Source organism: Eumetopias jubatus, unplaced genomic scaffold (assembly GCF_037043125.1).
Source record: "Eumetopias jubatus isolate StellerSeaLion01/CBP00866 unplaced genomic scaffold, mEumJub1_p1.0 scaffold_2, whole genome shotgun sequence".
NCBI classification, from domain to species: domain Eukaryota; kingdom Metazoa; phylum Chordata; class Mammalia; order Carnivora; family Otariidae; genus Eumetopias; species Eumetopias jubatus.
In genome coordinates, this window is record NW_028274808.1 from 200,088,180 (window position 1) to 200,115,555 (window position 27,376).

Consider the following 27,376-nt stretch of genomic DNA (forward strand, 5'->3'; position numbering starts at 1 on the left):
GGCATCTCCAGCACAGCTCTGGTCCTGCCTGGCTCCTTACAGCCCGGGTCCAGCTGGTCCAGAGCGGTGCCAACACTTAGCAAGGGCTCGGCAAGGGAGGAACGGAGGAGAGAGAAGGAGAGAGAGAGGAGAGGCAAGGAGGGAAGCCCCCCGGGGCTGGGAGCAGGGGCAGCCCACCCCACGTTGACAGGGCAGGGGCTCCCCTGGGTTGAGGGCTCCCCGCATGCCCTGTGCTAGCCAAGCACCGTGCTGGTGGCCACCTCCTCGAGGAAGGATTCTAGGGGCCCACCAGCCACCAGGCGCTGCACCGTCCCCATCCCAGCATGACCCAAAGGCCTCCTGAGCTCAACAAGGACCACCACACTCCCCAGCGTTCCCCTCCCTGCACCGCCCAGCGGGCAGCTCCCTGCACAGGTGGGCAGGCTGCCTCCCCGGTGCAGCCCTGAAATCTGGGGCTCCCTCTAAAGAGAAGAATACAAACTTACAGAATCAAAACCAGGTATGAAAGCAGACGTGGATTCAGAGTGAGAAGAAAATTAAGACAACTTCCAAGTCTTAAAAATCTGACAAGCACCACAGACACAAAAAGGGGGGGGGGGTTATACGTTTATTAATTAGCCCCCTGCTCCCCCTCTATAAGACTTCTTCCTGCATTTCTTGGCCACATATTTTTAGTCATGTGTGTGTATGACAATTTTACATCATGTTCTGTAGAAGGAATAGAAACAGGAACATAGCTGCCTTTCTTAGAGCTTGGCTGGTGGGAAGTTGCTTTTTCTCATTTACAGTTAGGACGCACAGAGCGCAGCCCCCAGCCCGCCTGGACTCGCTGGGCTCGGCGCAGAGCCTGCTTCTGTGCCTAAACAGCAGGAGGTATGATCAGCTCTACTGCAGGAGAGTCCCACTTTTTAAAGGAAGAAATGATGGGAGGTGCACACGTGTGACTGTGTTCCGTGCATTTTCGAAGGCGTTTCCATTCTGCATCCACCTGCACATTCTGCGGGCTGTGCGAACAGCGGGAACGGTGCACAGGAGGGCTTGGCTCTGCGTGTTCCTCAGCTCGTTGCCTCCACCGCCCGCATACTTGCCGCGCTGGGCTCGCGGGATACGTTCCATCCCATATCTGCCCTTGCCCTGCACCTCCAGGTCACGATGCCAAAAGGGCATCCTGTGCCCGGTCTCCGTGTATAAAGGTGACCGAGTGATGACACAGAGGTCCATGCCGCTGACAGATAATCTCAGCTGTACTCAGGGCTCCTTGACCAGAGAGGCCTCACTCCCTGAGGGCCACGGCGGGAGCAGCAGGCTTGGGGCTGGGGGAAGGCCTTCGAGGTCTTACTGGGCTTTCCACGGGAAAGGAAGGGCAGGAGAGGGAAACGGCTTTGGACTGGCTAGGTTAAGTATTTCCGGCAGGCTCTGGGCATGGGGCTGTCCCCAGCTGTACCCGGCCCCGGGGTGACACTGATTTGGGAAATGTCAGCTTGGGGTGTGTGCACTGGATAAGGGGGTGGGTCAGAGAACAGGCTCTGGGTCACTCAGCCTTTAGTTTGCCTGTGTGACTACTGGACCCCAAGTAGACAAATACAGAATGAAGGGAAACAGAACGGTGGGGGTGAGGGGCTGCAGGAGGCATGACCGTGGGAGGAGGGGAGCTTGGGGTCTTCACCCCTCCGGCTCCTCCCGTCTCGGGAGGAACGGTGCTCGCCTTCCCAGACCCCAAGGACTCTCAGGCACCCAGGAAGGTCCACACATGCACACGTTGAAAGACACAACCCCTGTGACCGTCCCCGGAGACACAGAAGCAGCATTCAATAAAACATGAACTCTGTTTGAGCTGCTTAGCAAGAGAAGGGAATGCTGTTCGTCTGATGAAGGCTAGCTACCAAAAAACCTACAGCAGCAATCCAAGTTCGTGGGGAAATGCTGAAAGCTCTCCCTTTCAGACTGGCAAGGAGACAGAGATGCCCATCAGCACGGCGGCTCCGCCGCGTCAGCCTGGAGGTGGCGGACGGCACAGCGAAACACCAGCTTTGTTCACAGATGGCATGGCTGTGTGTGCAAGGGGGCCCGAAGAGTCTACAGAGAAATGACGATAATTAATAGTGGGTTTAGCAAAGTTGTTAGATCGAAAATCTACGTGCAGGATTCAACTTTATTTCTATACGTTAGCAACAATGCTAGAAAACTTAAATTTCCCACGCAGACACTGTAACAGCATCGAAAATACCAAAAATCTAGAAGTAATGCACAAGACCACTATTGGGAAAATTATAAAATGTTTCCAGAGACATTAAAGAAGTTCTATAATCCCATCTATAATGGAGATGCCATGTTGGTGGAGTAGAAGGCTCATTCCAGATGCTCCCCAAATCCATTAAGTCCCTCCAAATTAATTGACAGAACCAAAAATTTCCACCCAGATGCCAACTAAGGTTTTGTGGAACTTAAAATACTGATTCTGAAACCTATATGGAAATACAAATCCACTGCAACAAACATTTACAGCTCCTGGGACTTGGGATACATCGAGAACAAAATCAGCCAAGATCCCACCTTGCGCGGCTTTCCTTCCAGCAGGGAGGCGCATGAGGGAGGAACCCTCGGCTTACCCAGCGTGGCACAAGGTGATAAAGACTCTGGGGAAAGTGAAGACCAGGGCAGGGGGAGGGGCAGGTGGCCTGCTGGGGGGTGCTGGGCAGATGCTGTTTGCAGAACTAGCAGGTGGCCCACAGGGGGCCTCCTTGAAGGTGACGTTTGCAAGACACAAGAATATAGCTCAAACACAAAGCAAAAGGTGGGAGAACATGCTCTTGCAGATGCCAGGGCGCATCATGAGCGCTCATAGCCAAGACGGTGTGGGTTGCTGCCGCAAAGACCAATAAGCAGGCAGGGCACAACGAAGAGCCCAGAAACCAACCCTTGCCTGGGTGGACACCTGATTTAGGCTACAGTTGCACAACCCAGCGGTGGGGAAAGAACAGGTATCTCCATAAACGGCACTGGGACAACAGGCTACTTGTGTGAGGGGAAGCGAGAAATTGTACTCCCACCAACCAGCATCCTTGAAAATCAGTTCCTGCTGGATTAAGGACTCCGCCATAAAAGGCAGAGCATTCATGTATTCGTGATCTTGAATTAGGAAAGGATTTCTTAAGACACAAAAAACACTGACGAAGAAAACTATTGATAATTTCAAGTATATTAGACTGTTTGTATATCAAAACACACCGTTGAGAGAATAGAACCAAGCCGTGGGGTAGGAGAAGAACTTTCAGCACATTTAACTGATGAAATGCTAGTGTCTACAATATATTAAGAGCTTCGATAAATCAATGGGAAAAGGCAAAAGCACCAGGAGAAAAATAAGCAAGAGACCTTGCGCAGGAACTTCCCAAAGAGGAAATCCTGGCCTGGATGAGGAAGCGCACACCTTGCATCGAGGCGGGAAATGCAAGCGGAGTCTGCAGGGAGAGGCTGGGGCTGAACCTCTGGGTGGGGACAGCCTGAGGACGTCAAGGGCTGGAAGCAACTTGGCTCATCAGTTGTACCCACTTTGCTCGTGGACATATGGATGCCTTTGACCACCTTGGAAAGACTCGACTAATCTACTGAAGCTGAAGACATGCAAACGACATGACACAGCAATTCAGCTCCTGCGTAAATACTCTGAAGAAGTGCAAGCTTATCCACACCTGTTCTTAGCAGCACTTTGACAATCGCCAGAGGTCAGGAGCAAGCCAGATGGCCAGCAGACCGGATACAGAAGTGCAGGATATTCCTGCCACACAATAGTATAGGAGGGCCACGAGAGTGGAGGATCAGGAGCTACCCGGAACGTGGATGAGTCTCGCCATGACTTCGATGGATGGGGACAAAGGCACCAAGAATACACATAGCACGATTCCATTTATAGAAAGTGCAAACCAAGCCTCATTGTTTAGAGGTGCCGTCAATGCTGTAAGACCACAGAGAAGGCCAGGGAATGATCCCAGTAAAAAGTAGAATAGAGACTGCTGATTACCGTGAAGGGGAAGGCAGGGCTCTGGGATGGGGAGGGGGTGACAGGGGCCCGCAGAGTTCTGCAGCTGACCCGGGCTAGCGTGAGAGCGGGACCTGCCCTGGAGGGCAGTGCTCCAGCTGGGGTTCGTGATCACCGGTGCCCCTCGAGGGCTCTCAGAGCAGTCCTGGCAGCCAGGTGTCTCCACTTGGAGACGGAGACCTGAGTCTCAGATGCAAAGCACACTCTTCCAGTACCTGGTCTGGGATCCATACTTCGGAGGGCCGAGTCGCTCCATCTTGAGACGCCGTAACTGTCAATACCAGCTGGTAACCACTTACAGTGACTTGCGTTTTTCCTGCGTACCTGCCTTGGATGGGAGCCCCGTGAGGGCAGAGACTCCGATTACTCTGCGCTGTGAATGAGCAAAGCTCTGGCTTATGGCAAATACCACAGAAACCAGTCTTCGAGACGGGGCGGGGTGGTGCAGGAGGACGTCAAGCAGAATCACCACGAGGCGCACCCTCGCGCCCTGGGTAAGTCCTGGGTAAGACCAGCCAGCGTGGGGTCAGATCCTGCCTCTGCACCTTTTAGCTGCTTGATCTCCGACAAACCACCCCTTCTCTCTGAACCTTCATTTCCTCACCTGGGAACTGGGGGTGCGGCCCCTCCCCCACAGAACGCTTCCCAGGAGAATGCCAGGCACCCACCCCTCCCTCGCCACCCACCACAGTCCTCACTGCCTCCCAGGTGTGGCCCCGTCCCAGGAAGGGATGTGAGCTTCCTGGGGTCACACACACGTCCCTCCCATCATCAGTGAGACACAGCTCCTTCCCCAAACTCCACAGCTCACTGAGACGGGGCCTTGGGCATGGGCTGCCTGACAAAGCACCTGGTGCCCCAGGGGCAGGACCCGGGCACTGAGCACAGGCTCGGCCGGAGACCTAGGGGCACGGTGGGCCTGGGTGGGGGGCTTGGCCCACAGCCATTTCAACAGCTGCACACAGCCTCGAAAAGCCAGAGTCTCACAAAAGTACCTACGTGCGTGTCTCCTTGGGGGAGGCTGGAGCGCGGAGGAGGATGAACTCTTAAAAAATGTCAATTTTTTAAAAACGTGTTTTCAGTGATTGCTGTTCTGCACCAAGTTTCAGCCTAGTGGGAGTTTCATGTCAGAATTACGAGTGGGTGTTCGGAGCAGACAAGTTAATTGTCCTTGTGCAGGGTGAGCAGCTGAGCGATGATCCGGGGACCCGGGTGGAGTGCTTCCTGGCCCGGCCAGCATGGGATGCTCCAGGGCGGGTGAAGGGCAGCCGAGCAGGGGCCCCGGGGGACAGAGGGCGGGAGTCCCCACATGCCCTCCGCAGTGACACTCGGGGGAAGGGGCCTCCAGGCCAGCCCCCACCCCCTTGGGACCATGATGCCTGAGCAGGCAGAGAGTCTGGGGGCAGGGAAGCCTGGGAAAGAGGCTTAGAGCTGCCTTCTCACTCCCAACCCTCACCCCAACCTCCATCAGCCCAGCAGATCCCACCTGAGTCTCTCGTAGGCCTCTTCTGGGTCTGAAGTGGGTATGAGAGACTCACCATCCATCATCCCCCACAGACTTCGTGGCACCTGGTTTTGGAGAAAAGGCAGCATGCTCTAGGACCATACCGGGAACAAGGGAGGAATTCATCACTCATCCCTTCACCCATCCATCCGTCCAGCCGTCCGTCCGTCATCCGTCCTTCCATCTGTTTATCCATGTCCATCCATGCATCATCCACCATCCACCCACACTTCCATCCATCCATCTGTCCATCCATCATCTCCACAAACTTTCACTGAGCACCAACTCTGGGCCACAGGACATAGAGATACGGGAAACACAGCTCCTGCTCTCAGAGCACACGGTCCAGAGGGACGAGGACTCGCACAAGCACAAGGCAAAGGTGCAGACAGTGGCCAGCCCACAGTCCACGTCCTGGGGGGACGGCGGGGGGCGCTGGTCTGAGGAAGAGAGGACGTAAGGAATTGGAAGCTGCTGCCCATGAGGTTGGACGCCCACCATGACGGCCGGCAGGGGAGAGGGAGGACCCGGTGGGTGATGAGAAGTAAACATGCAGGGAGGTCAGTGGACGGGAAGATTGGCATATGCGGTAGCCCCAGCACCCGCAGCTCTCGAGACAGGGCGTGGAGGAAGTCAGCCGGGCAGAGACGAGGTGGTGACTGCTGACTGGGTGCCTCAGACTGTTTAGCGAACTGGGAGAATTCCCAGTCACAGGTCACAATACCTGTTGTGTGGCCGTGAGAGTGGGTGGCTGGTCTAGTTTGGAGGTCCAGGTCATCCGAGAGCAGGCCAGGGTTGTGGAGGGGTCACCCACCTGGAGATGGAAATCACCAAGGACCAGAAGGGGAGAAGTGTTAGAGAGAGGGATGTTGTTTCTGAAGGACCAGCGAGCACCCCTTTTCAGTTAGAGCAAGGTCAAGGGCACATTCAGACAGAGGGTTTAGGAAAAGGGGATGTTGCTCATGGCTGGTCATCAGTTCAAGAGGGCACCAGGGGAGGGTTTTGGGGGTTAGGGAGTGGTGGGAGAAGGGGTCAGAGAAGGGGTTGTACAGAGCTATAGGACAAGAATGGCCTGGAGACTTAAACTTGACAGAGGGAGAAGGAGCATACCCAGATTAGTCCCACAGTCTGTAGCGGCAGATGGTGGTGGGAAGCAGTGAAGGTCATGGGTTTTGCCCAGAGACGTCACTCACTCCTGCTGGGAGCCGGCTGAGGGTGACCTTACCACCAGGCCCCTCCTGGAGTCCTGCAATTTGTCTTGCTCAGAGAGACATCCTGCAAGCAAGCTGCCCCTGCTTTAGCAGGTGATGCATTCAGCCTGCCTGCGGCCTCTTCCTACAGCCCTGGAAAGCGTTGCTGTCCAACCTCCTGAAAGCCGAGGGCCCTTGCTCCAGGCTCCCCAGCACTGTGTTTGTCTCTGTGTACACACACACACACACACACACACACACACACACACACCCTCATCCCAGGCAGGCAGGGACCTCTACTGCACGTGGAGTCCTTAGAGTCCAGCACGGGCCAGGCCAGGCATGGCGGGACCGGGCATGGCGCGGTGAACTGAGTTGAGGAGGAAGAAGTTGGCAGTTGCTGAAAACAATGTTCAGCCCCGAAGGAGGAGGACAGGAGATGAGGGACCCTGTTGCATGCCAGGCCCTGGACCGAGTACATTCACTCATCAAAACGGAGATTTCTTATTTTGATATATGTAATGCACACAGAAGAACGTGGAAAATGTGTCTGCACAGCTTGAAGAGCAATGACAGGACAGACACCTGTGTATGCCCCACCCAGGTTAAGGAGCACAACACAGCCCGTGAGGGGGAGCTCCACTCCCACCTCCAACACGCGCTCCCTTCCCCCGGCCCAGATAACCACCATCCCAACTTCTAATCATGCCCTTGCATTTCCTGATGGTTTCGTCTACTATGTAGAATCCCTGTGCCACATATCACTTCGCTCTGGAGCATGGACAGCGTGTGCCAGTGGGGCTTGTAAGAAAAGGGTGGTTTTGTTGCTGTAAGATCAAGTTTTGCAGGAGAAGGCTTTGGCTCTACTGTGGCTTCTCTCTCCCTGTGAGTTTCAAGAGCTCTATCTGGAGACACCAGGGAGCAAGGGAGAAACAGGGTTTGTCACCCCGGGGGCACCTGCAGGCTCTGTTGAGGACCAGGTACCAAATGACCAAGAGGAATCAGTTCTTGGAGGACGGGCCACCTGGACTGTCTCCACCTAAGCCCACCAAGAGCTAACCACAGCCTCAGGAGCAGGGTGGAGGGACACATGTACACGGGGTGAAATGGATTACCTCTGTGTCCCAGGTATCAAGACACAGGCAGAAGACCAGGGCCTGGGGAACACAATGACAAGTCCAGCTGAGAATTTGGGCCAGCCCACCTGGGCAGTCCGTCTATAGATTTAAACTTGTGCAGGAATGGTAATGACAGCATTTGACCTGTCTGTCTCTTGAGTCACACTGCTCCAACGGGACCTCGTTTCCCTCTGCATCTGGTCATCCCCCCTTCATCCTTCTCTCGGGGGGGGGCTCCTTTCCATCCCTCCCACATGTACCCTGCATTGGGCCTCATATCCTTGTTTTTCTCTTCTTGCTTTGTGTTCTTCCTTTGGTGGAGCACTTGCAGGTCTGGAATATCTTTATTAAGAGAGTCTCACTGGGCACTTGCATACTTTCTTGACGGTTTGGCTGGTATAGAATTCTAGGTTGAAGGTCATTATCCTCCGGCATTTTGAGGTCTCACAAGTGTTGCTGTTGAAGCGTCTGTGGGTATTTTAGACCCTGTTTGCTGCTTTTTCTCCTCAAACACTTCTAAAATCTGATTTTTGCCTCCAGGGTCCTGAAATGGCACACCAAGTTGCCTCGGTGTGGGTCTATTTATATTCAGTGTGAACGTCACTTGACAGACCCTTTCAGCCTGGCAACTTCCGTCCTTTGGATCCAGAAATTTGTCTTATTTCTTTGATAATTCTATCGCTCCTCATTTTCTCACCCTTTCTTTCTGAAACTCCTGTTAATCAAGCAATAGGTCTCCTGAATTGGAAATCCAGGGGTGGTTTTTTTTTCTTGTCTATTCTTTTCCTACCTGTCATCTCCTCATTGCTTCAATCTGCTTTATCAGAGATTTCCTCAATATTATTTTCCTATATTCTACGTGGGTTTTCATATCGGCTATCATGTTTGCAGTTTCCAATAGCTCCTTTTGTTCTCTGAATTATACACATTTTCCTTCTATGATATCATATATTGTCTGTAATTCTATACTTATGTGTGTGCATGCATGTGTATGCTCCATGGATCTTCTAACACCTTCCCTTATCTCCATGAGGATAATAACAGTCATTTTTCCCCTTTTCTTCTCCCTGTGTGGTTTTTGTTTTCTCCTAGTTGCCTTTTTGTTGTTATTGCCTATTTGTTTTAGTCTCTCTCTCTGGGTGTGTGTGTCTCTGTCTCTGTCTCTCTTTCTCTCTCTTCCACATTAGGAGCTGTCCTTACATTTTTTAAAAAATCCTTAGCTGACTGTCCATGATAAGGAATGGGGATTTAAGACCTGCGCACCCACATGGTGTTTGTTGATGTAGGGCCTCACCATAGAGTGATCTTGGTGGGTCCTTGTTGGGTTGCTCCTGCCGTCAACATCATGGTTCTTTCCTACTGAGATGGTCTGATTCAACTGAAATGTTTCTTCTAATCTCCTGTCTGGAGACTGAGGACCCAGCTGTCGGTGTTCTGAGAGCTGAGCAGAGAAAGAATACTGGGGTTCTCTACAGTTGGCGTTCAGGATGATTCAATCTCCTGTGTGTGTGCGTGCACATGTGTGTGTTTTGTCTTAAGATAAACTTTACACATAATGAAATCATGGATCTTAAACATACAATGGAACGACTTTTCACAAATATATACGCCCCTCTAACCAATATGTCAATCAAAATATCAAACATTTTCCTCACTCCAGAAGTTCTCTCATGCTTCAACCCCTCCCCCCTCCCCCGGCCACCCCACCACAGGCAACTAATGTTCTGATACCTAGTGTCAGAGATTATTTTTGCCTGATCTTGAGCTTCAGAAAATGCAGTTCTATACACTGTTCTCTTTTGGTTTTGGTTTACTGAACTCCTCATAGTGGTAAGACTTGTCCACATTGTGTTGCAGCAGGTCCTTTTTTGTTGGGTTTTTTTTCTTTTTGCTGAGTAGCATTCCTTTGTATACATATACCAGAATTTGTTACCCATTTTCCAGTTGTTGGGCCCTTGAGTTGTTTAAAATCTGTGTCTATTATGAATAAAGCTGCCAGAACATCCTTGTTCAGTCTTTTTATAGATACATGTTTTAATTTATCTTGGGCAACCTAGGAGTGGAATCGCTGGGTTTGAAAGAGGGTGTCCACCACCTCCATTCTGACCTTCGTCCGTACTTTCTAAGTGATACCTTCTTCTTTCCAGTTCATCTCTTAATTCAGGCAAAAGACTGGGGCGTGGATGGGGCGGGGGGGAAGCATCTGTGATGGGAATTTAAACTAGCCCTCAAGCAATAGCAGCTGCCCTGAGCAAGCAAGAACCCCCCCCACCATTGGCCCCAAGACAATAATCACGCTGACTTTCACTGCCCACCTGCCCGGACCCGCCAGCCTTGGCCCCACGTTTTCTTCATATAAACCTGGACATATTTTCCACCCTTTGGAGATAGTCTGAGATGTTAGTCCACTATCTTCCAGGTGTCAGCCTCACTGAAATAAATCCCTTTCCTGTTTCACCACCGCTCATCTCTCTGCCTGTGGATTTTGTCAGCGACGAGTGGCCAAACCTGGTCTGTTTGGGATCCCCAGAGCCAGATGCTCATGAACCCCTGCGCCCCGGCTACAGGCTCATAGGATTGAACCCATTGGATCGGGTCATAGAATAGGTGTTTCTTGAATTGTGTAAGAAACTGACAAAGGATCTCGCCAAGTGGTTGAGCATTTTACACTCCCACCAGCAAAGTGTGAGAGTTTTAGTGGCTTTATATTTTTCCCAACATATGACATTGTGAACCCAATTAATTTTGGCTATTCTATTGGGCATGAGGTAATGTGCTGAATATTGATGATCATAGTGGACATTCCTGCGTTCTTTCAAGTGCTCAACATTTCCCCATTAAGTACAATGTAAGTTGGACATTTTGTGTAGATGCCCTTTATTCAACTGAGAAAGTCCCCTTCTAGTGCTAGCTGGCTGAATCATTTTTATCACAAATGGGTGTTGGATTTGTCGAGCGCTTCAACTACACTTATTTGTGAATGATATGTGTTGTTCTTTCTCTTTTATTCTATTAATAAAGAGAATTACATAAATCCATTTCCAAATATGAAGCCAACCTTATTTATATATCGCGGAATTCTATTTGCTAATATTTTGTTACGGATTTTTCTGTCTGTGTTTGATGAGGGAGCAGAATGCTAGCTGAGGACAAAGCATATGCTGACACCCTGCAGCCTCCCCCAACACCCCACTCCAGGGTGGGACATGTGTGATATTCTTCCAGGAAGCTCCCAGCTGTCTTTTTTTGTTTGTTTGTTTTTTAAAGATTTTATTTATTTATTTGACAGAGAGAGACACAGCGAGGGAGGGAACACAAGCAGAAGGCAGACACTCAACAACTGAGCCACCCAGGCACCCAGCTCCCAACTATCTTAATGTTATTGCTTTATTAGAGGGAAAAAAACAACCTTAACTTGACAATGGCAAGGCCTCCAGTATCCTGTGAGTCTTTAACATCTGAAAATCCTTTTGAAAACCTCCCTTTTCCTTACCTCCCAAGTATATAATCAGCTACCCCTCACAAGGCCTCACAAGGCCAGGGCAGCTGCTCTCTCTGCCCAGGGGTCTTGTCCCCATGCTTTAATAAAACCACCATTTTGTACCAAAGACATCGCAAGAATTCTTTCCTGGTCATTGGCTCTAGACCCCACCCCACCGAACCTCCCCTATAGTCCAAAACCACATCAATGTGATTGCTTCTAGGCAATAGAACATGAGCAAAAGTGATAGGCCCAGCTCTCCAACCACCTCCCCTGTGAGATCCTCATGCTCTCTCCCCTTGTGCCAGTGGGAAGCAATCTTAGAAACCCTGTGTTGAAGATGGGGCCGCCCAGGTCCCTGTATCACAACCCAGAGGACAACTGCCTGTTGATCAGTCTTGAACAGGGAAAAGAATAAACATTGATCCTCTTGGGGTCTTTATGCATGTATTAGGTAACTAATAAACAGGATACGTGTGTTAAATGACGTAGGAAAGATGTTAGAGAGTTCGAAGCCAATGGCCGAGAAAGAATTCTTGAGACATCTTTGGTGCAAAATGGTGGTTTTATTAAGATTCAATTAATTTATTAAAAATATTATAATATTACATATTTTACATTTATTTATTATTTTCCTGAGGGCAGGAAAGGCTGCGGGGGTGGGGGGGCGGGAGGGGGTCATGAGGAGTGGCCCATTAAGTTGGGAGAGGATTAGGGATAGTGTAAGTCTCTAAGGAATTTTGGAAGCAAGGTTTCCAGGACCTTGAGGGGCCTAGCTATTGTTGGGAAAAAGTCACTGATCACCGTCAAATAAAACCTTAGTCATGAGACCCTTCAGATGTGTATCAGTGGGTCATACGCTTGGGGGATGATTGCCAACACATATCTAGGAGATAGAGATAAAGAAAGTTTCCAAAGGAATTTTTATATGTTAAAAGTAGACTCACAGGATCCTGGGGGTCAGCCTAAGATTGCCTCTTGGCCTAGCAAAGTATCAACATCCAGGCAGCTGAGCGCCTCGAGGAATGTCGCTCTGCCTGTTTCAAGGACTCGTCAGCCGGTTTTAGGTAGTAAGGAAATTGCATTTTTCTTTTGCCTTTGTTCCCCACTTCATTAAATACTAACAGCCGGGCCCCTGGGACCTGTGCTCCAGACAGACTGGAGTACTGGGACTGAAGTTAACCCTTGCCTGAAGACAACTAGACAAGCGGACAAAACACATGGAACAGTGGCTCTCAAGACCCCGGGCTCAGGCAGGAAGGAGGGCAAAGCCGTCCTCCATTGCAGGTACTTTGAATCCTCTGGACAACGTAGGGCACAGTTGTAAAGTAAGTACTGCTTCCTCCCAAGAGGCCCAGGTTTCCTCCACCCCCTCCCTCCCTTTGTCCCAGGCCTCCCTCCATCCCAACGCCCCCTCTTCCAGGCACAACGCGCCACCCCGGGAGGCAGGCCTTTCAGGTCACTCTTACCAGGTGGGTTCACCCTGTCTCTTCCCCCTGCCCCCAAACCCCTAGTTGGTGCCCCGACTGGACCATCTACCTCAAGCCACCTGAGGGCAGCGATCCATCAGCAGCTCGCTCCAGGGCATGGCCCAACCCCAACACGGGGGCCCCCTCGGTTGAATTTCGGGGATTTACTAAAATCTAGGATGGTGGGAATGAGGCAAGGACACAAGACCTCTAATACAAAAACAGCGCATGGAGAGTAAGCGTGGGGGACGCAGTTCAGAGACACCGCTGGGTGCAGCCCACGCACCCCCCACCCCGCTCCCCAGTCCTGGGGGAAAGCTTCCGTGGGGCGGCAGTGAGAAGGCCCAGACTCCCGGGACCGCCCGGGACTCAGCCTGTCCTCCTCCGTCAAGGGACGCAGTGCCTATAGCAGGGGCCACCCGCCCGCAGCCCACAGCGGCAAGGAAGGCTCCCTATCACCGCCGCTGACACAGGAAACGGCCAAGGTTTCGGCCGGACCCTCCCGACTCCCGAACGGTTTACTCTTCCCACCGGGCAGAGGGAGGGGGACGTCCGGCCGTCCGGAGTCCGGAGTCCCGGCGGGGCCCTCCCTCAACCTCGCGATCCCAGAGCGGGCAGCCCCAGCGCCCCCGGCCCACCCGGAGGCGCCGGCATCCCGAGGCCGCGGCGTGGTTGCCTAGGAAACGCTCACGTGCCTCCTCGGGGCTTGGCGGGCCTCGTAGTCCGCTGGCGGCCTCGCCTGGGCCGCCCGCTCGGGGAGGGACCACAACTCCCAGCAGGCCGCGCGGTGGGGCGGGGCCGGGGGCGGGGCCTCTCCGGCCCGAGGCGCGGGGTCTCGGCGGTGGGAGGAGGAAGATGGCGTCGCCGAGGCTCGGAGCGGGGTCGCGCGGGCTCCCGCAGCCGCAGCTCCTGCTGCTGCTGCCGCTGCTGCTGCTCGGACCCTGGCCGGCGGCGGGCCACGGCGGCAAGTACTCGCGGGAGAAGAACGAGCCCGAGCTGCCGCCGAAGCGCGAGCCCGGCGGGGAGTTCCGCATGGAGAAGCTCAACCAGCTATGGGAGAAGGCCCAGCGGGTGAGCGGCTGCCAGGGCCTCCTGGGGCCGCGGGGCGGGGGGGGGGGGGGGGGGGGGGGCATCCCCTGTCTCCTGGGGCCGCGGGGCTCCGGGGCGTCCTCTGTCTTCTGTGACCTCGGGGACCGTGGGGTCCCGGGGCGTCCCTTGTCTCCTGTGACCCGGGGGGGAGGTGCCGCGGGGCCGCGCGTCTTGTATCTCCAGGGTGATGGGGCCTGGGTCTTCCGTCTCGGGGTCACAGCCCAGGCTGGTGCTGTGATCCCTGCCTTGGTATGCAGATGCCACGGTTAGGGGCGGGGGTCCTTCCGGTCTTAGGGACCCGACCCGGGGTCCTGGGAGCCGCCGCTGCATTATGCCCCTTGGTGGCTTGACTTGGTGTGAGATTACCCGGTTGCTGTTTGGTAGAAGTGGTTAGGAGAGCTGTAGGCTGTGGACGGCAGCCGGGGCTACTTCTGCCTGGTCCTGTGGGTCTTGTGACATCTTGCGGTGTCGTAAGACTGCCGAGCAGGGGACAGGGGCGGGGGAGGGGCGGAGGGGACGCAAGGGCTGTCCTTAGAGCTTTGGGGACTGAGTGAAGCCGTCGCAGGACTTCTCAGTGGGTGCGCGCTGATCGCCTCTGGCCGCTGTTGCCCTGCTCAGGGTTGCCTTGTGTTCTGGTGTCCGGTGGGGGACGCAGGACGGGGCTGGGGGGCACATCCTGAGCAGGCTCGCAGCACCGGGGTGCACAGCTCTCACACACCCGGTTCTGTGGGCCCCAAGCCCCTGTCGGTTCTTACCCTGACCTTGGGATTAGAATGTGTTGCAGTGTTGTCCTTGGACGTGGGAGGGCCAGAAGAGGAGGGGAGATGGTGTTTCCTGTGTTCTCTGTCCACCGCATTCCTCTGCTCCAGGTGGGACTTAGGAAGGGCAGGTCGGGGCCCCTGTCCTGTTCTGTCCTTGGCGCTGCTTCCCCGTGTGCCAGTAAGACTGCTCCCACGTGGAAGGCTCAGCCTCACGGTCTCCCAGGGGCTCTCTAGTGTCCACATGGGGGCAGGCCTCCCCGAACTGTGCTCTGCACACAGTCACTCTGCCCAGTGCAGAGTCGCGGCTGGAGGCAGAGGCTTTGGACCCTGGTTCCCGGGGACTGTTTTACCACTTTACTGAGATACGATTGACATAGAAAAACTGTACATATTTAATGCATTCATCTTGGTGAGTTTGAAATGAAGCATCCACCTGTGAAACCATCCATACCCAGTGTGCTGTCACCATAGCCCTTGTTTCTGATACGTGGTTTCTTCCTGCGTGTTTGCTTGTGTCCATTATTGATGATTTACCTGACTGTTTAATACTGAACAGATTCTGTTCTGTATTTGATTTCTACTAACTAGTTCTTTTCGTGTGAGGCATTAACATTTAACTTGAAGTTAAAGAGAGTGAAGAAATCCAGAGAGGGAGTGCCAAGTGTTTGCCCGGGAGCTGTGTCTTTGCGTCCTTTTCGATGGCACACAACGGCTGCTGTGTCCGGCCGCCACAGGTGGCTGGCATCCCCCGCGCTGGACTCACCGGCCTCTGCACTTCAGAGGAAGGACTGATTTTTGTGCAATGCAGCGTGTAATTCAGACCCCCAGGGGCTTCAGACCTGAGAAGCAGTGACTCAGGGGCTGCAACGGTAACAGGTGGGCACCAGAGTCTGCAGCTCATGGGCTCCTGGCTGGACGCTGGCACGTTGACTACCCCCAGGGCCCTGGGGAAGTGGACAGATAAGAAAGTAAGAGGTGAGTGGGGACCTTTGTGAGGTCCTCAGATCTGTCCCCCGATGGTAGAACTAGCTGGCAGTCAGAGAACACTTAGGTCCTCTCCCCCACGCGGTCCCCAAGAGGGAACCGGGAGCCGATGCAGTGTCACACTAACCACAGAGGGCAGAGCCGCGAGCTGGGCCCTCCCTGTCCTTGGCTGTGGCTCTTGATGCAGACAGGCCGCAAGCTTACAGAGGAGAGACCCTGTGGATGCCTGGGCTTAAGTGTTGTGTCCCTGGCATCCTGGGCGGACTGCCGGTCTGCCCTTCCCAACTCCTCGTCACCCAGTGCCCTATCTGCCCTTCCTGGGAAATCAGCATGCCCCAAACCACTGTGCAGCTCCTCCGCCCTGGGGAGTCCACAGGTCAGGTGAGGCTGCAGCCCCAGCCTCCCCAGAGTCCTGGTAATGCCCACAGGGGGCCTCCAGGTGACAGTGGGGCCTAGAATGGAGCTTAGGAGAGCAGGTGGGACTATGTCAGCCTGGGTGCCATTGAGGAGCCTAAGGCGTCCAGGTGGGGGCATGCAAGAGGCTTTGAAAGGAAGGATTTGGGGCTCGGGAGAGGTAGTAGGAGCTGGGATACTGTGGAGACAAACGCCTGCCCCAGGAGAGCCAGAGAGCCAGCAAAGGAGGGGCAGACCCATGGAGCAGGATCGAAGAAGCTTCTAGAGAATTAAAACAGTTTCCTGCCCTAGGCCCTGCCACTCATTCGGTGCTATCTTTTTACTCCTGAGGAACTTTCCCTGACTAGTTTTCAAGCTGGTAAAGGATGGGGCCCAGATTTTCTGGGCATCTCCTGAGAGGCCTAGCCGAAGCTGGTCAGGGTCACCACGATGACCCTTTTAGCCTAAAAAGCACATTGGCCGCAGTCTCCCCACCCTGCGTGGTTGGCAGGGGGCTGCTCAATCTTGTAGCTTGTTCAGCAGCCCACCACAGTATTGCTGGGCGCCCGGGGAGCCGCGGCAGGTGCAGCCACATGAAGACTGGTGGAATGTTCTGGTCCAGGGGACCAGCTTGAAGCACATTTGTCCCGTTGGTCTGGGCTCAGCTGACACTGGTCAGCGGGAAAGGCGGGAGCAGGGACCCAGTCTCCTCTCGGCCTCCCTGGGCCTCGGGCTGGCTCCCAGAGCCTCGGGCCACCTACCGCAGGCGCAGGTCTCGTTCTGGCCTGAAGCCGAGGCCCCTCCCCACCTCTTCGTGGGCTGGGTCAGGGGGCAGAGACACCGCACTTAGAGCCTCTTGTCATTGTGTCATTAGCGAGTCCCTTGCCGATGAGGGCATTGTCAGGCAGGTTCACTGGTTTGATCTTTTCTTAACGTGGAAGTTTGTCATAATGAAGTCCGCCATCCTCCAGTCGTCGTGGTTTGTTTTTTACCATACTTACACGATGCAGGAAAAAGTAATGGATTCCCCCCATGCTCAGCGCTCGTACCCCTCCGTCATCACACCCCGATACCCGGGGCCCCACGAATGTCCCTGGGGCGTCTTGGTGCAGCAGCTGGCCCTGTGGCCACAGGTGGCCTCGGCGAGAGGACCTGGCAGCCCGTGCTCAGGCCGCTGCTGGCTGGCAGCGCCTCACGGACGTGGCGTTTCTAGATCATGCCCTGCCGTGGACCTCTTAGAGCGAGAGGCTGGAGAGCAGGCTCCCCGTAACCCTGCAGTGTGCCAGTCCCCTGAGGGTCTTGCCCGGGAACACGTGTGGGATGTTGCCTGGCCAGGACCCTGCGTCCCCCTGCCCACCCGTGGTGTCTCCTGGTCGCCCCTCTCGGGGTTGCCGTCCCCTGGCGATGCTGTTGGTTCGTCTTGGGGCTGGTTGTCAGCCTCCTCTGCTCTCGTTCCGTAGCTGCAGCTTTCTCCCGTGAAACTGTCCGAGCTCCATGCGGATCTGAAGATGCAGGAAAGGGATGAATTCGCCTGGAAGAAGCTGAAGGCCGAGGGTCTCGACGAAGATGGAGAGAAGCAGGCCAAAGTCACGCGCAGCCTCAGTGGTATCTTTTTCTATTGAGCGCGGAGGGGGGCCGCGGTGGGGAGCGGGAGGGGAGCGGGGCTGCCCTGCTGCAGCCTGTGCGGTGGCTCACCTCCGAGGAGCGACCAGCCGCAGCCACGGCTGCTGGGCTGTTTTGCGAGGCTCTTGGCCGACTATGGGGAGAGTCAGGACGGGTGCTGGGTGCAGTAACGCACAGCAGCTGAGGGCCCTGCGGTGACTTGGCCCAGGAGGGAGGCCGGGGCCACGCCGTCTCCCGAGGGCACCTGGAAGAGACCCTAGGGATGTTCCCAGGGTCAGGAAGTTACAGGGAAGCGGATTTCAGATCATCTGTAATGGAAATAACTTTCTAACAGAGTGAAATGTGGTGAGATGGGAAGTAGTGAGCTGCTTGTTATTGTGGGTATTCAAGACAGAGCACCCGTCTGCCCGGCCACCCATTATGCAAAACACATGCGTCCTTAGGACGGGGTCCTCGGGCGCCCCTTTTCCACCACCCTCCTGTGGCACGCGTCAGGCACGGGGAAGGACTCCGAGCTCACTGCCCGGGCACCCCCGTGCACTCCACCTCAGCTGCGTCTTGGGGGGCCGCTCCCGTGTGGACGGGTCTTGCTGTCATCCTGTAGTGAAGAGTGGAGAGTAGAAGTCACGTCCCCATCCCACCTGCTGGCGCCCTGGCCTGCCACCTGCCCCGGCACGCGGGCACATCCTCGCCAATATGAGCCTGCTGTAGCTCCCCACAGAGCCCAGCATCGGGTCTTGAGTAGCCACGGCTCAGTGGCCACAGGTGTGGCTGGACCCAGAGTCCGCCCTGCAGCCCAGCCACCGTCCCACATGCTCATGGGGCCAGACACCGGCTGCCTCGAACATGGCACCCCGTGGAGTGCACGTTGTCTGTGGTCACGGGAGTCCCTTCCTGAGACGAAATGCTGTACGTCCACTCAGGCCTCTTTGAGGCACTTGTCCCTAGTCACAGACAGGTGACAGAGGATCAGAGAGGGTGAGTGGCTTGTCCATAGTCACCACTTGAGCACAGCAGGGTTTGAATCCAGGCTTTTCTGACTCAGCTGGTGACGTCTCCCCAGCTCCCCTGCGTCCCTTACCTACAGACCTCATGAGACACCTACGTGTTGTTCAGGTCACATTGTGTATCTGCTTCTGGGGTGAGGACATAGGTCTACTGCTGTTTCATATGGCCTCATTCTAGAATATGACGAGACACATGCAAAACAGGACGAGATAGCAGAAGGGTCAGGTGGACAGAGATGCGGGACCATTGCACCCAGCTGGAATGTTTGGGGGCCACTCCAAAGGGCCAGGACAGGAGCCTGACCTAGAGTTACCCCCGAGAAAAGAAGGCTCTGGAGGGACCCAGAATCCTTTGTATGTCCTTCTTTCTGGAAGGAACCGGCCCCCAGTGGATGGCGCGGGGCCAAGACTGGGGAGCATGAGGGCATAGAGGGGTCAGCCAGCTCTCGTCTCCCTCCCTGGGGCACACCCTCCCTGAACTCCCACTGCCAGCCCATATCCTCCTGGGCATGGCTTCCGGCCCAGTGTAGGAGTCCGGGTTCCGAGTGGAGCCATCTGTTTTCTGCTTGGGTGGTGTGGGCTTCCTGGGTGCCAGGGTGACACGGCAGAAGACTCCAGAGACTGGGAACTGGAGCGCCACAGCAGACCCTCTTGAGCGTTTGTCCCTCAGCGGGCAGCTGGCTGTCTCCTGGATGTGGCCTGTGCGCCCCCACGCCCCTCAGCCCCCTCCCACCCCAGGACCATTGGCAAGGCCGAGCCACACCGAGGGGACCACAGCGTGTGGGGTCAGACCAGGATGGAGACATGAAAGGCAGGGCCCAGGTGTAACTAGGTCTGCCCTAGGCTCAGCGGCAGGGCGGCCCCCCGGCTGCGCACCAGCACCGTGGGAGACAAACCACATCGGGGCCCCCTTGTCCGGGCCAGTTTTGATGCAGAAGCCTCTGTCTCAGGATGCGTCTGCTCTGCTGCCCAGGCCGGTCACCCTCACCCTGTCCACCATGGTGTCCCCCAAGCGCACGCCCAGGAAGTGTCGGGCCCAGTGTCCTCAGCGAGCCTAGAAGAGGCTGGGCTTGCAGCTCTGGGGGGCTTCTCCTAGCTGGAGTGTTTGTTTCTGGCTCCGGTTCATGCTGAACCCAGACGGCTGGAATCCAGAGCCTTCTGCCTTCCAGGCTGGTGAACGCACCCTGAGACGAGTGTGACGTGCCCTCTGAGGGCGTCCGGTGCAGCCGCAGGCTTGGAAGGCTGGGGCCAGGCAAAGCCTGATGAGCTAGTTATCTCTCCACCCCTCTTGCTGCTCCTCCCCGGGCTCATACCCCCCACCCCGGACTGGGACTGTTCGTGTGTCTGGAGTGCAGAGCCTGGGGGTCCCAGGAGGCAGTGGCCGGGACTGGAGTAACACCTCCTGTGTCCCTCCTAGTGATCCTGGCCAAGTACGGCCTGGACGGGAGGAAGGACGCCCGGGCCGTGAGCAGCAACTCTCTCAGTGACCCCGTCGAGGAGGACAGCCTGGAGGACCCCAGGCTGGAAAAACTGTGGCACAAGGTACTCCCCAGTGCTTCCCTTGAGCCCCAAAATGTGCCCCCTAGCGTTGAGAGTTCAGGGGGGCTGCTAGGGGCTGCTTCTGCGTAGGAGCCTATTTCCAGAGGGTCTCGGGGGGCAGAGCTTTCCTCTTGGAACCACGAGGCTGTTTTTCTGTGGTCGTGGTCCCTCCCATGAGGCTTCCCTGCCTTCCCTGCTTTCTCTGCCCTCTCGGAGAAGGAATTCTGTGTGGCGTGGAGCGCTTAGAGCTCCGAATGACCAGAATGGGCTGGACGATCTGTAAACAGCCAGGCTAGTGGTGGCCCGTGTGTTGTACGGTGTCCACTTAGTTTTGGGTCAGAGCCTGTGTGCTGTCTGGTTCAGAAAGGTGTGCTCAAGAGTGCAGGGTGGGTGTGTGGGGGCTGGGCTCACAGCATCTCATCTCCTGTGCGGTGCAAACCTCAGGTGGGTGCAGGCAGGCTGTGGGACCAGGTGGTGGCTTGAGCTGGCGGCAGCGTCACTCACTCCACAGCCCATAATCCCCCAGAACCACACTGAGTGGGCCCGAGAAACAGAATTCTCGCACCAGCCCATCGTCCTTCGTCCAAGGGGTGGGGCTGGAGCAGGAGGGAGGGCGGGTCCACTGTGGAGGGGACCTGTGGCCAACAGACTGAGCCCCGGACCTGCGTCCTTTGTGAGTCAGGACATGGCCCCGCAGGGCAGGTGGATGACCACGTGGTGACTGGCTTGAGGTCCCTCCCGGGAGGGGACACTGCCCCACCCAGTTGGGGGGGATCGTGCTGTTCCCACACTTTGATGGCTGTCACCTCTCCGTGGAGCCTGGCCGCAGGTCCTGCTACGGCCCCTAGTTAAAGGGTCATCAAGATGACAGTGCACTGAGCGTTTCCTGCAGGAGCGAGGGTCCTGCCTGATCTGAGGGGGTGCTCAGCAGCGGCTCCCGTGGAGTTGCGGCAAGTGGCCTGGAGGGGGTCACCCTGGGGTGTGGGCAGGCTCGCAGTGTGTTCACTCCTCCCAGGCGAAGACCTCGGGGAAGTTCTCCAGCGAGGAGCTGGACAAACTGCGGCGAGAGTTTCAGCACCACAAGGAGAAAGTGCGCGAGTACAACGTCCTGCTGGAGACACTGAGCAGGACCGAAGGTGCCCCCGCCCCGCCCTCCTGCAGGTGGCCCAGGGGTGGGGGGGTGCCCTCCCTCCGTGTCCACCCAGTTTCTGATTGGGACTCCCCTGTGGGGGGCTCATGGGGGCGCCTCTCTCAACACGAGCGTGCTGGTCAGATGCTGTGACGGACACGGATGCCACCCCAACCCGTGGTCTTGCCCTCAGGAAGTCAGCAAACCGGGAGGTGGGGTGGAGGGTCACCGGGGTCGGCCCGGGGCGTTTCCGCTCCAGCAGGGGGGTCTCTGGCGGCAGCTCACGGCGCCTGTTTGGCACAGAAATCCAGGAGAACGTCATCAGCCCCTTTGATGTGAGCCGCGTCAAGGAGGACGTGCTGCACAGCAAGCATGCAGAGCTCAAGGACCGCCTGCGGGGCATCAACCAGGGCTATGACCGCCTGCGCCAAGTCAGCCACCAGGGCTATGGCGCCGAGGCCGGTGAGCACCCTGCGTTCAGGCATCACAGCTGTGTGTCCCACGCCATCCCGTGGTGAGGTCCAGGCCCCCCGTGGCGGGCCGCTGTCTGCTCCGCTCCCACCCCGGGCCCCGTGCTAGAGCCCGTGTTCAGGAGCTCTCTCTGCCAGGCTGCCCTCTCTCTCTGGCTTCTTACCCATTCACCTGTTCTTATGAGCTTACGGAGCATGGATGCGGCAGATGCTTCTGTGCCTGGGGATGCAGCAGGTCAGGAGACACGGTGCTGCGGCTGCCCGCTGCGCTGCTGCCCCTCCCCACCCGAACCACCCCCTTCCAGGAGCCACACCCAGCCAGCTCCTCAGTTTCTCCCGTGGTCTGCCGAGTCCTTCCGGAACACTCTCCACGAGCCCCTGGAGGGCCCTGGGCGGGAAAGGCTAAGCTGAGAGAGGAGGTGTTGGAGCTGGGAGCTAGTGGCATGCCCATGGGTGGGCAGCTCCGACCAGCTTGCTCCCACTCTCCTGCAGGGACGGAGAGGTGGGTGGCCCAGGTGGGCACCCGTCACCGCGTCCACTCAGGAGTGCTGGCTCAGGTCAAGGGGTCCTTTCTGTGTGGTCGGTTTTGCTCTGGAGCCATAAGGACGGGCAGTGGCCTAAGCTTCGCCCAGAACTGTGGTAGATTGGCGGTCCTGGCCCAGAGCCCCAAGGAACCCTGCCGTCCCCTGACTCCCACCACCCCTCCCCCACCAAGGTGGCCCTGCAGTGGGCCCCTCCCTCTCAGAGGTGCGGGCCAATGTTGGTGGGTACCGTGGGCCGGTGAGCGTGTCGCCGAGGCCAGGTTCAGCGGTGCCCTGAGCCACAGACTGAACGTGCGCGAGAACAATGCTCGGTTTGCTTCCGACACCCAGACGCGTGCGGGCGAGCGCACAGCACATCCCCGTGTGTGTGTCCGGACGCTCACACTCTCGGTGTCGGCAGGGCCCCTGGGCTTCACGGGATGCCACCACACAGTCACCGGCACTGCTTTTGCTTTTCTGCCAGAGTTCGAGGAACCCCGAGTGATCGATCTGTGGGACTTGGCCAAGTCGTCCAACTTCACTGAGAAGGAGCTGGAGTCCTTCCGGGTAAGGAAGGGGCTGGGTGACGCCGGCTCACGTTATTTGGCAACATCTCTTCCGTTGAACTTCGTACTAATGTGGGAAAGACTCTGGACCGCAGTGTGAGTGGCAGATCAGCGTGTTCACGGGCCTTTTTCCTTGCACCCTACATCCCTCTGCCGTGCTGGCCGGTGGCTGTGGGGGACTGCCGTGCTCGCGTCTCTGTGGACGGGGCTGGCCTCCGGTGAAGGGAGGGTCTGGCTCCAGGGGCGTCTGCTCAGCTTCGGATGTGCGGGGTGTGAGGACGGAGGGCTGGTGCAGAAGCATGCGGGTCGAGAACAGCAGACCCCGCGTGGGGCTCTGGCAGCAGGCCTGGAGGGGAGGGCCTCTGAGTTGCCAGAGTGTTGCCTCATGGGGGTCGTGCTGTAACCAGGCTGCTGCAGGCCAGTGGGTCAGGGATCAGAAGGGTGTGGGCGGATGGCTGCCGTCGGCTAAGACGGGAGCCCGGCATGGGGGCTCCAGCTGGGGCCTGTGGAGCGAGAGGTCATTCTGGCATGTGGGTCCCAGAGGCCACCGCGGAGCTCACGCGCCGTGTTTGGGCCCACGGTCACGGGGGCAGGGAGGGTGGAAAGGGGGACAGCCCGTGTGGTGGAGGGACGGGGCCTCTGAGGAGTCACCGGCAGGCGGGAGAAGCGGGGCCGCAGGGCAGGAGACAGCGGCAGGGACAGCAGTGGGCGGCCAGCAGAGGTCCCTGTATCAGCATCTGTCTGGAGCGCAGCCCAGTGCGGAGGGATGCGTGTTGTCGGCCCTCGTGGCCCCTGGGCAGGCCACTCAGCCCTGCTCTGGAGGTCTGGGGGGGGTCACAGCTCAGCCGAGACCGGGATGCGGGGGCCCGGCCGGCGGGACTGACCCGAGAACACCGTGCAGGCAGGAGGGGCGGGAAGGGCAGTGCCGCAGAGCCTCCCCAAGGTGGTGGCTGCTGCAGGTATGACAGGAGGCCGTGGGGACAGGGGAGAGGACAGTGCAGTGCGGCTGTGGCTGAGGCCCCAGCCCAGGTGTCAGGCTGGATGTGGGCTCGGGGAAAGGGAAGCAGGTTCACCGAGGGGCGGGGGAGGGGCAGGCCGGGTGCCAGGCGTGGAGCCGTCCTGTTGTGGCGGAATCTCTGGCGGGTAGGGGTGCGCTCCTTCCACGTGCGCTGCTGCACGATCGGGGGCAGCAGGGATGGCGCCCTGGAGCTGTCCTGGACGGGTCGCACGGTGAGGGGCTCGGGGTGTGCGCCCTCCGAGGAGGTAGCGCCCTGCCTCCGCGTTGAGCCCTGTCGCCCAGCCCCAGGTGTGCGGTGGCCACCCGTGTCCTGAGGGGGTGGGGAGGTTTGCTGGGGACCCCAGAGTGGCACAAAGAGTCCGTTGGGGGACGTTCAGTTGTTGAAACGTTATTCTAGGAGGAGCTTAAGCACTTTGAAGCCAAAATTGAAAAACACAACCACTACCAGAAGCAGCTGGAAATCTCTCACCAGAAACTGAAACATGTGGAGAGCTTCGGGGACCGAGAGCACGTGAGCCGGAACAAGGAGAAGTACGCCGTGCTGGAGGAGAAGACCAAGGAGCTGGGCTACAAGGTGCGCGCAGCCCCGCGATGTCCCCCGGCCCCGCGGGTGCGCCGGTCCCTCCTCTGCGGACGGCAGGTGGCGCCTGGTCCGCTCCCACAGGGGCTGGGCCATCCCCTCCGGGCCTGTTCAGAGCTGTGGGACCTATGCCCCCAGCACGTGCCCTCAGCCCAGTGGCCCGGCACCGGGTGGGCATGTGAGGCAGTGGCTGTGGCGTGTGCGCGTGCGCACAGGAGGACGGTCCCGAGAATCCCGTGTGGTGTGTGTGGAGGCCACGTTCCCCCTCGTGGGAATGCAGACCGTCCCAGAGCGGCGGCAGGGGGCTGAGCAGAATGGGGTCACTCCGGGGCTGGTCAGGTCGTTCGCGGTGACCCACAAATCAGGTGCCCATACAGGCACAGAAGTCGGGCTCTTCGTGCAGAAGAGGTTCGGGGTCGGACCATGCTGGGGGAAAGAAGCGGTGGAGCAGCATGGACGCTGTGAGGGGCTGGCGGTAGGGGCGGAAGGACACACGGAACAATCTGGAAACAGATGAGATGGGTCCCTCTCTAGAGGGAGCAAGGGAGGAGGGACCCTCTTGTGTGTCTGATTCTGGAGCCACAGGGATGGGCTAGCCATTCAAACACATAAATCTAAAGTGACACGAGGCCGAAGTGCCTCAGAGGAGGGGTGTGTGGGTCCGTGCCTGTCTAGCCAGCCGGTCGGGGAGAAGGCAAGCACCCCGCACGGGAGGTCAGCTCCAGAGTGACGCTGCGGGGTGGGAACTTGCAGAGGGGAGTCCGGCTGTGCCGGAGAAGGGGCAGGCGCGGGGTGCTCTCTGCCTCACTGCTGTGGCAGGAGCGCGTGTGGAGTGGACGCCGGGCTCCGTCGGCGGCGGGGGCCAGCCAGGTGGCATCTCTGTTCCCCGCCTCTGCGGAAACGGCCCTGTGTCCTCTGCCCCCCGCGGTTGGTTTTTAGCAGGCGCTGATGTTCTAGTTGGTGTGGAGCTACTTGTGTGATTGATTCCTGACTGTTTCCTGGTGGCAGACATGCAAATGAGAAAAGCGAGGAGCTCAGGAGTTTTCCTCCTAAGACCGTGTGTATCGTGATGTTGGGCAGATGGCGGCTGGGTTGACACTGTGCCCTGTTTTCAGGTGAAGAAGCATTTACAGGATCTGTCGGGCCGCATCTCCAGAGCTCGCCACAACGAACTCTGAGGCCGCAGGAGCCCGCCGGAAAAAGCAAGAAGAAGCCGGGCGCCAGCGGTCCGCCTCAGCACGGGCCCGGGGGCTTGGGGCAGCGCTGGGCAGGAACAGGACCTTGGGGGAGGTGTGGCGGGGACTAGCCGGGCATCCTGCATGCGGAAGAACTGCTCCGACCCCCTGGGTGCCCGATGAGCAGTGCCTCAGACTCGCGTGAATCTGCCGCTGCAATACTGTGTCTTCTAAAAACACGTCATACGGTCTAAATCGTCAGTGATCTGACCTGTCACTCGGTGGTCTCTCTGCGTCTGCATCTTGCTCGTCTTCCACCCCCGCACCCCACTCCCTGTGTTCTCTGCTGCATGACACGGGGCGGGGCCGAGGGCCTCCCAGGGCCACAGTCCCCCTGGTTTGACCCGCGAGAGTGGGGTGGAGGTGAACTTCGGGGGCAGGTGTGACCTCTGGCACAGGCCTGGGGCGGGCTCATAGCGGCCCCACTGGTGTCTCCCTGCGAGCCTCTGAGGTTGGGCCTGGGGAGATCCCCATGGGCCCGGGGGTCTCCGTGGCTGATTGTCTCGCTGAGGTTTGACAGCTCCACGGGCACCCTTCTCTGACTTCACCACAGGCGGTCCATGTGGGGGTCCAGGTTCGTTTGAACCTGGAAGAGGCTTGACCCCAGCGCTGCACTCGGCATCGACCACGTCCCGGCCTCGGCTGGCATGTTGGGATCCACCAGACAGCTTTCCCATGAGCCATTATTCTGAGAAGAATCAAGTCCAAGGGGGGGTTGTCCTAGGACTTCGTGTGTCAGGATGCACTGAAACCAAGCAGGGAGGTGGCCCCCCTCCTCCCTGGGCCACTGGGCATGGGTGGGCCTTCCTGCCGTGCTCCGGAGGCCTCCAGGTCATGCCTGCCACTGACCGGGTGGCTGGTGTGTCCCTCGCAGCAGGCCCTGGTGTGCACGGCTGTGGCCTGGCCTGACGGGCAGGGCAGGGTGACGACTGCTTGGGTGGAGGCCGAGGACCAGAGAAGGGCTTGTTGCCCGGCTTCCGCAGAGCTGCCTGGGGGGCTCCGAGCTCCGGGGCATACACTCATGTTCTGAGTGCCCCTGTGTGAGGTGCAAGGCCTGGGAGGAGGTCAGGCCCAGGACAGGGAGGCAAACAGAAGCGGACATTTGACTCAGTGTACCATCTGAGGAACCGACAACTAGAGGGGGCTCTTGGCCTTCATACATGCCAGAGAACCAGATGGGTCTTCATGATTTGTCATTGCCTCTGCCACCGGAGGCAGCAGGTACTGTGGCAGCCCCCAAGCCAGGGGCCAGTGGCCATACTGCTTTTAGATTCTGATTGCTGTGAAGGAAAACACGGATTCATAAAAGGGCACAAGATGCCTACGGCTCAGTGAGTCCTCCCGAGCGAGTACTCTGGAGCCCACCCCCAGGTCAACAAGTAGAGGTTACCCAGATCCTAGGATACCCCCACGCTCCCCTCTCCTATAGCTGACCACTCGGCTTGTGTCCCCCCAAATTCATATACTGGAACCCAGTTCCCATGGTGAGGGTGTCAGCATTGGGACCTTCAGGTAATCAGATCATGAGAAAGGAGCCCTCAGATAGGATCGGCGTCCTAAGAAAAGGCCCCAGAAAGCTCCCTGGCCCGCAAGTGGGAGCACTCTGCAGCAAGTCCATGTCTGCGTACCAGGAAGCAGGCCCGCACCAGCCCGAATCTGC

General features: G+C 57.4%; 1 protein-coding gene across 1 annotated transcript; it reads left to right on the forward strand.

Annotated features, from left to right (window-relative positions):
- Positions 1-13,624: 13,624 nt before the first annotated feature.
- On the forward strand, positions 13,625-25,933 carry LRPAP1 (LDL receptor related protein associated protein 1). Its single transcript, XM_028087587.2, has 8 exons — positions 13,625-13,872; positions 17,489-17,633; positions 20,076-20,200; positions 21,213-21,333; positions 21,630-21,788; positions 22,802-22,884; positions 24,299-24,475; positions 25,597-25,933. The coding sequence occupies exons 1-8, from the start codon at positions 13,657-13,659 to the stop codon at positions 25,657-25,659; spliced, it is 1,089 nt and encodes a 362-aa protein (XP_027943388.1). The 5' UTR covers positions 13,625-13,656; the 3' UTR covers positions 25,660-25,933.
- Positions 25,934-27,376: the final 1,443 nt, after the last annotated feature.

Coding starts and splice junctions, on each gene's coding strand:
- LRPAP1 (XM_028087587.2), top strand. CDS start 13,657: ATGGCGTCGCCGAGGCTCGGAGCGGGGTCGCGCGGGCTCCCGCAGCCG. Junction 13,873..17,488: donor TATGGGAGAAGGCCCAGCGG/GTGAGCGGCTGC, acceptor CTCGTTCCGTAG/CTGCAGCTTTCTCCCGTGAA. Junction 17,634..20,075: donor AGTCACGCGCAGCCTCAGTG/GTATCTTTTTCT, acceptor TGTCCCTCCTAG/TGATCCTGGCCAAGTACGGC.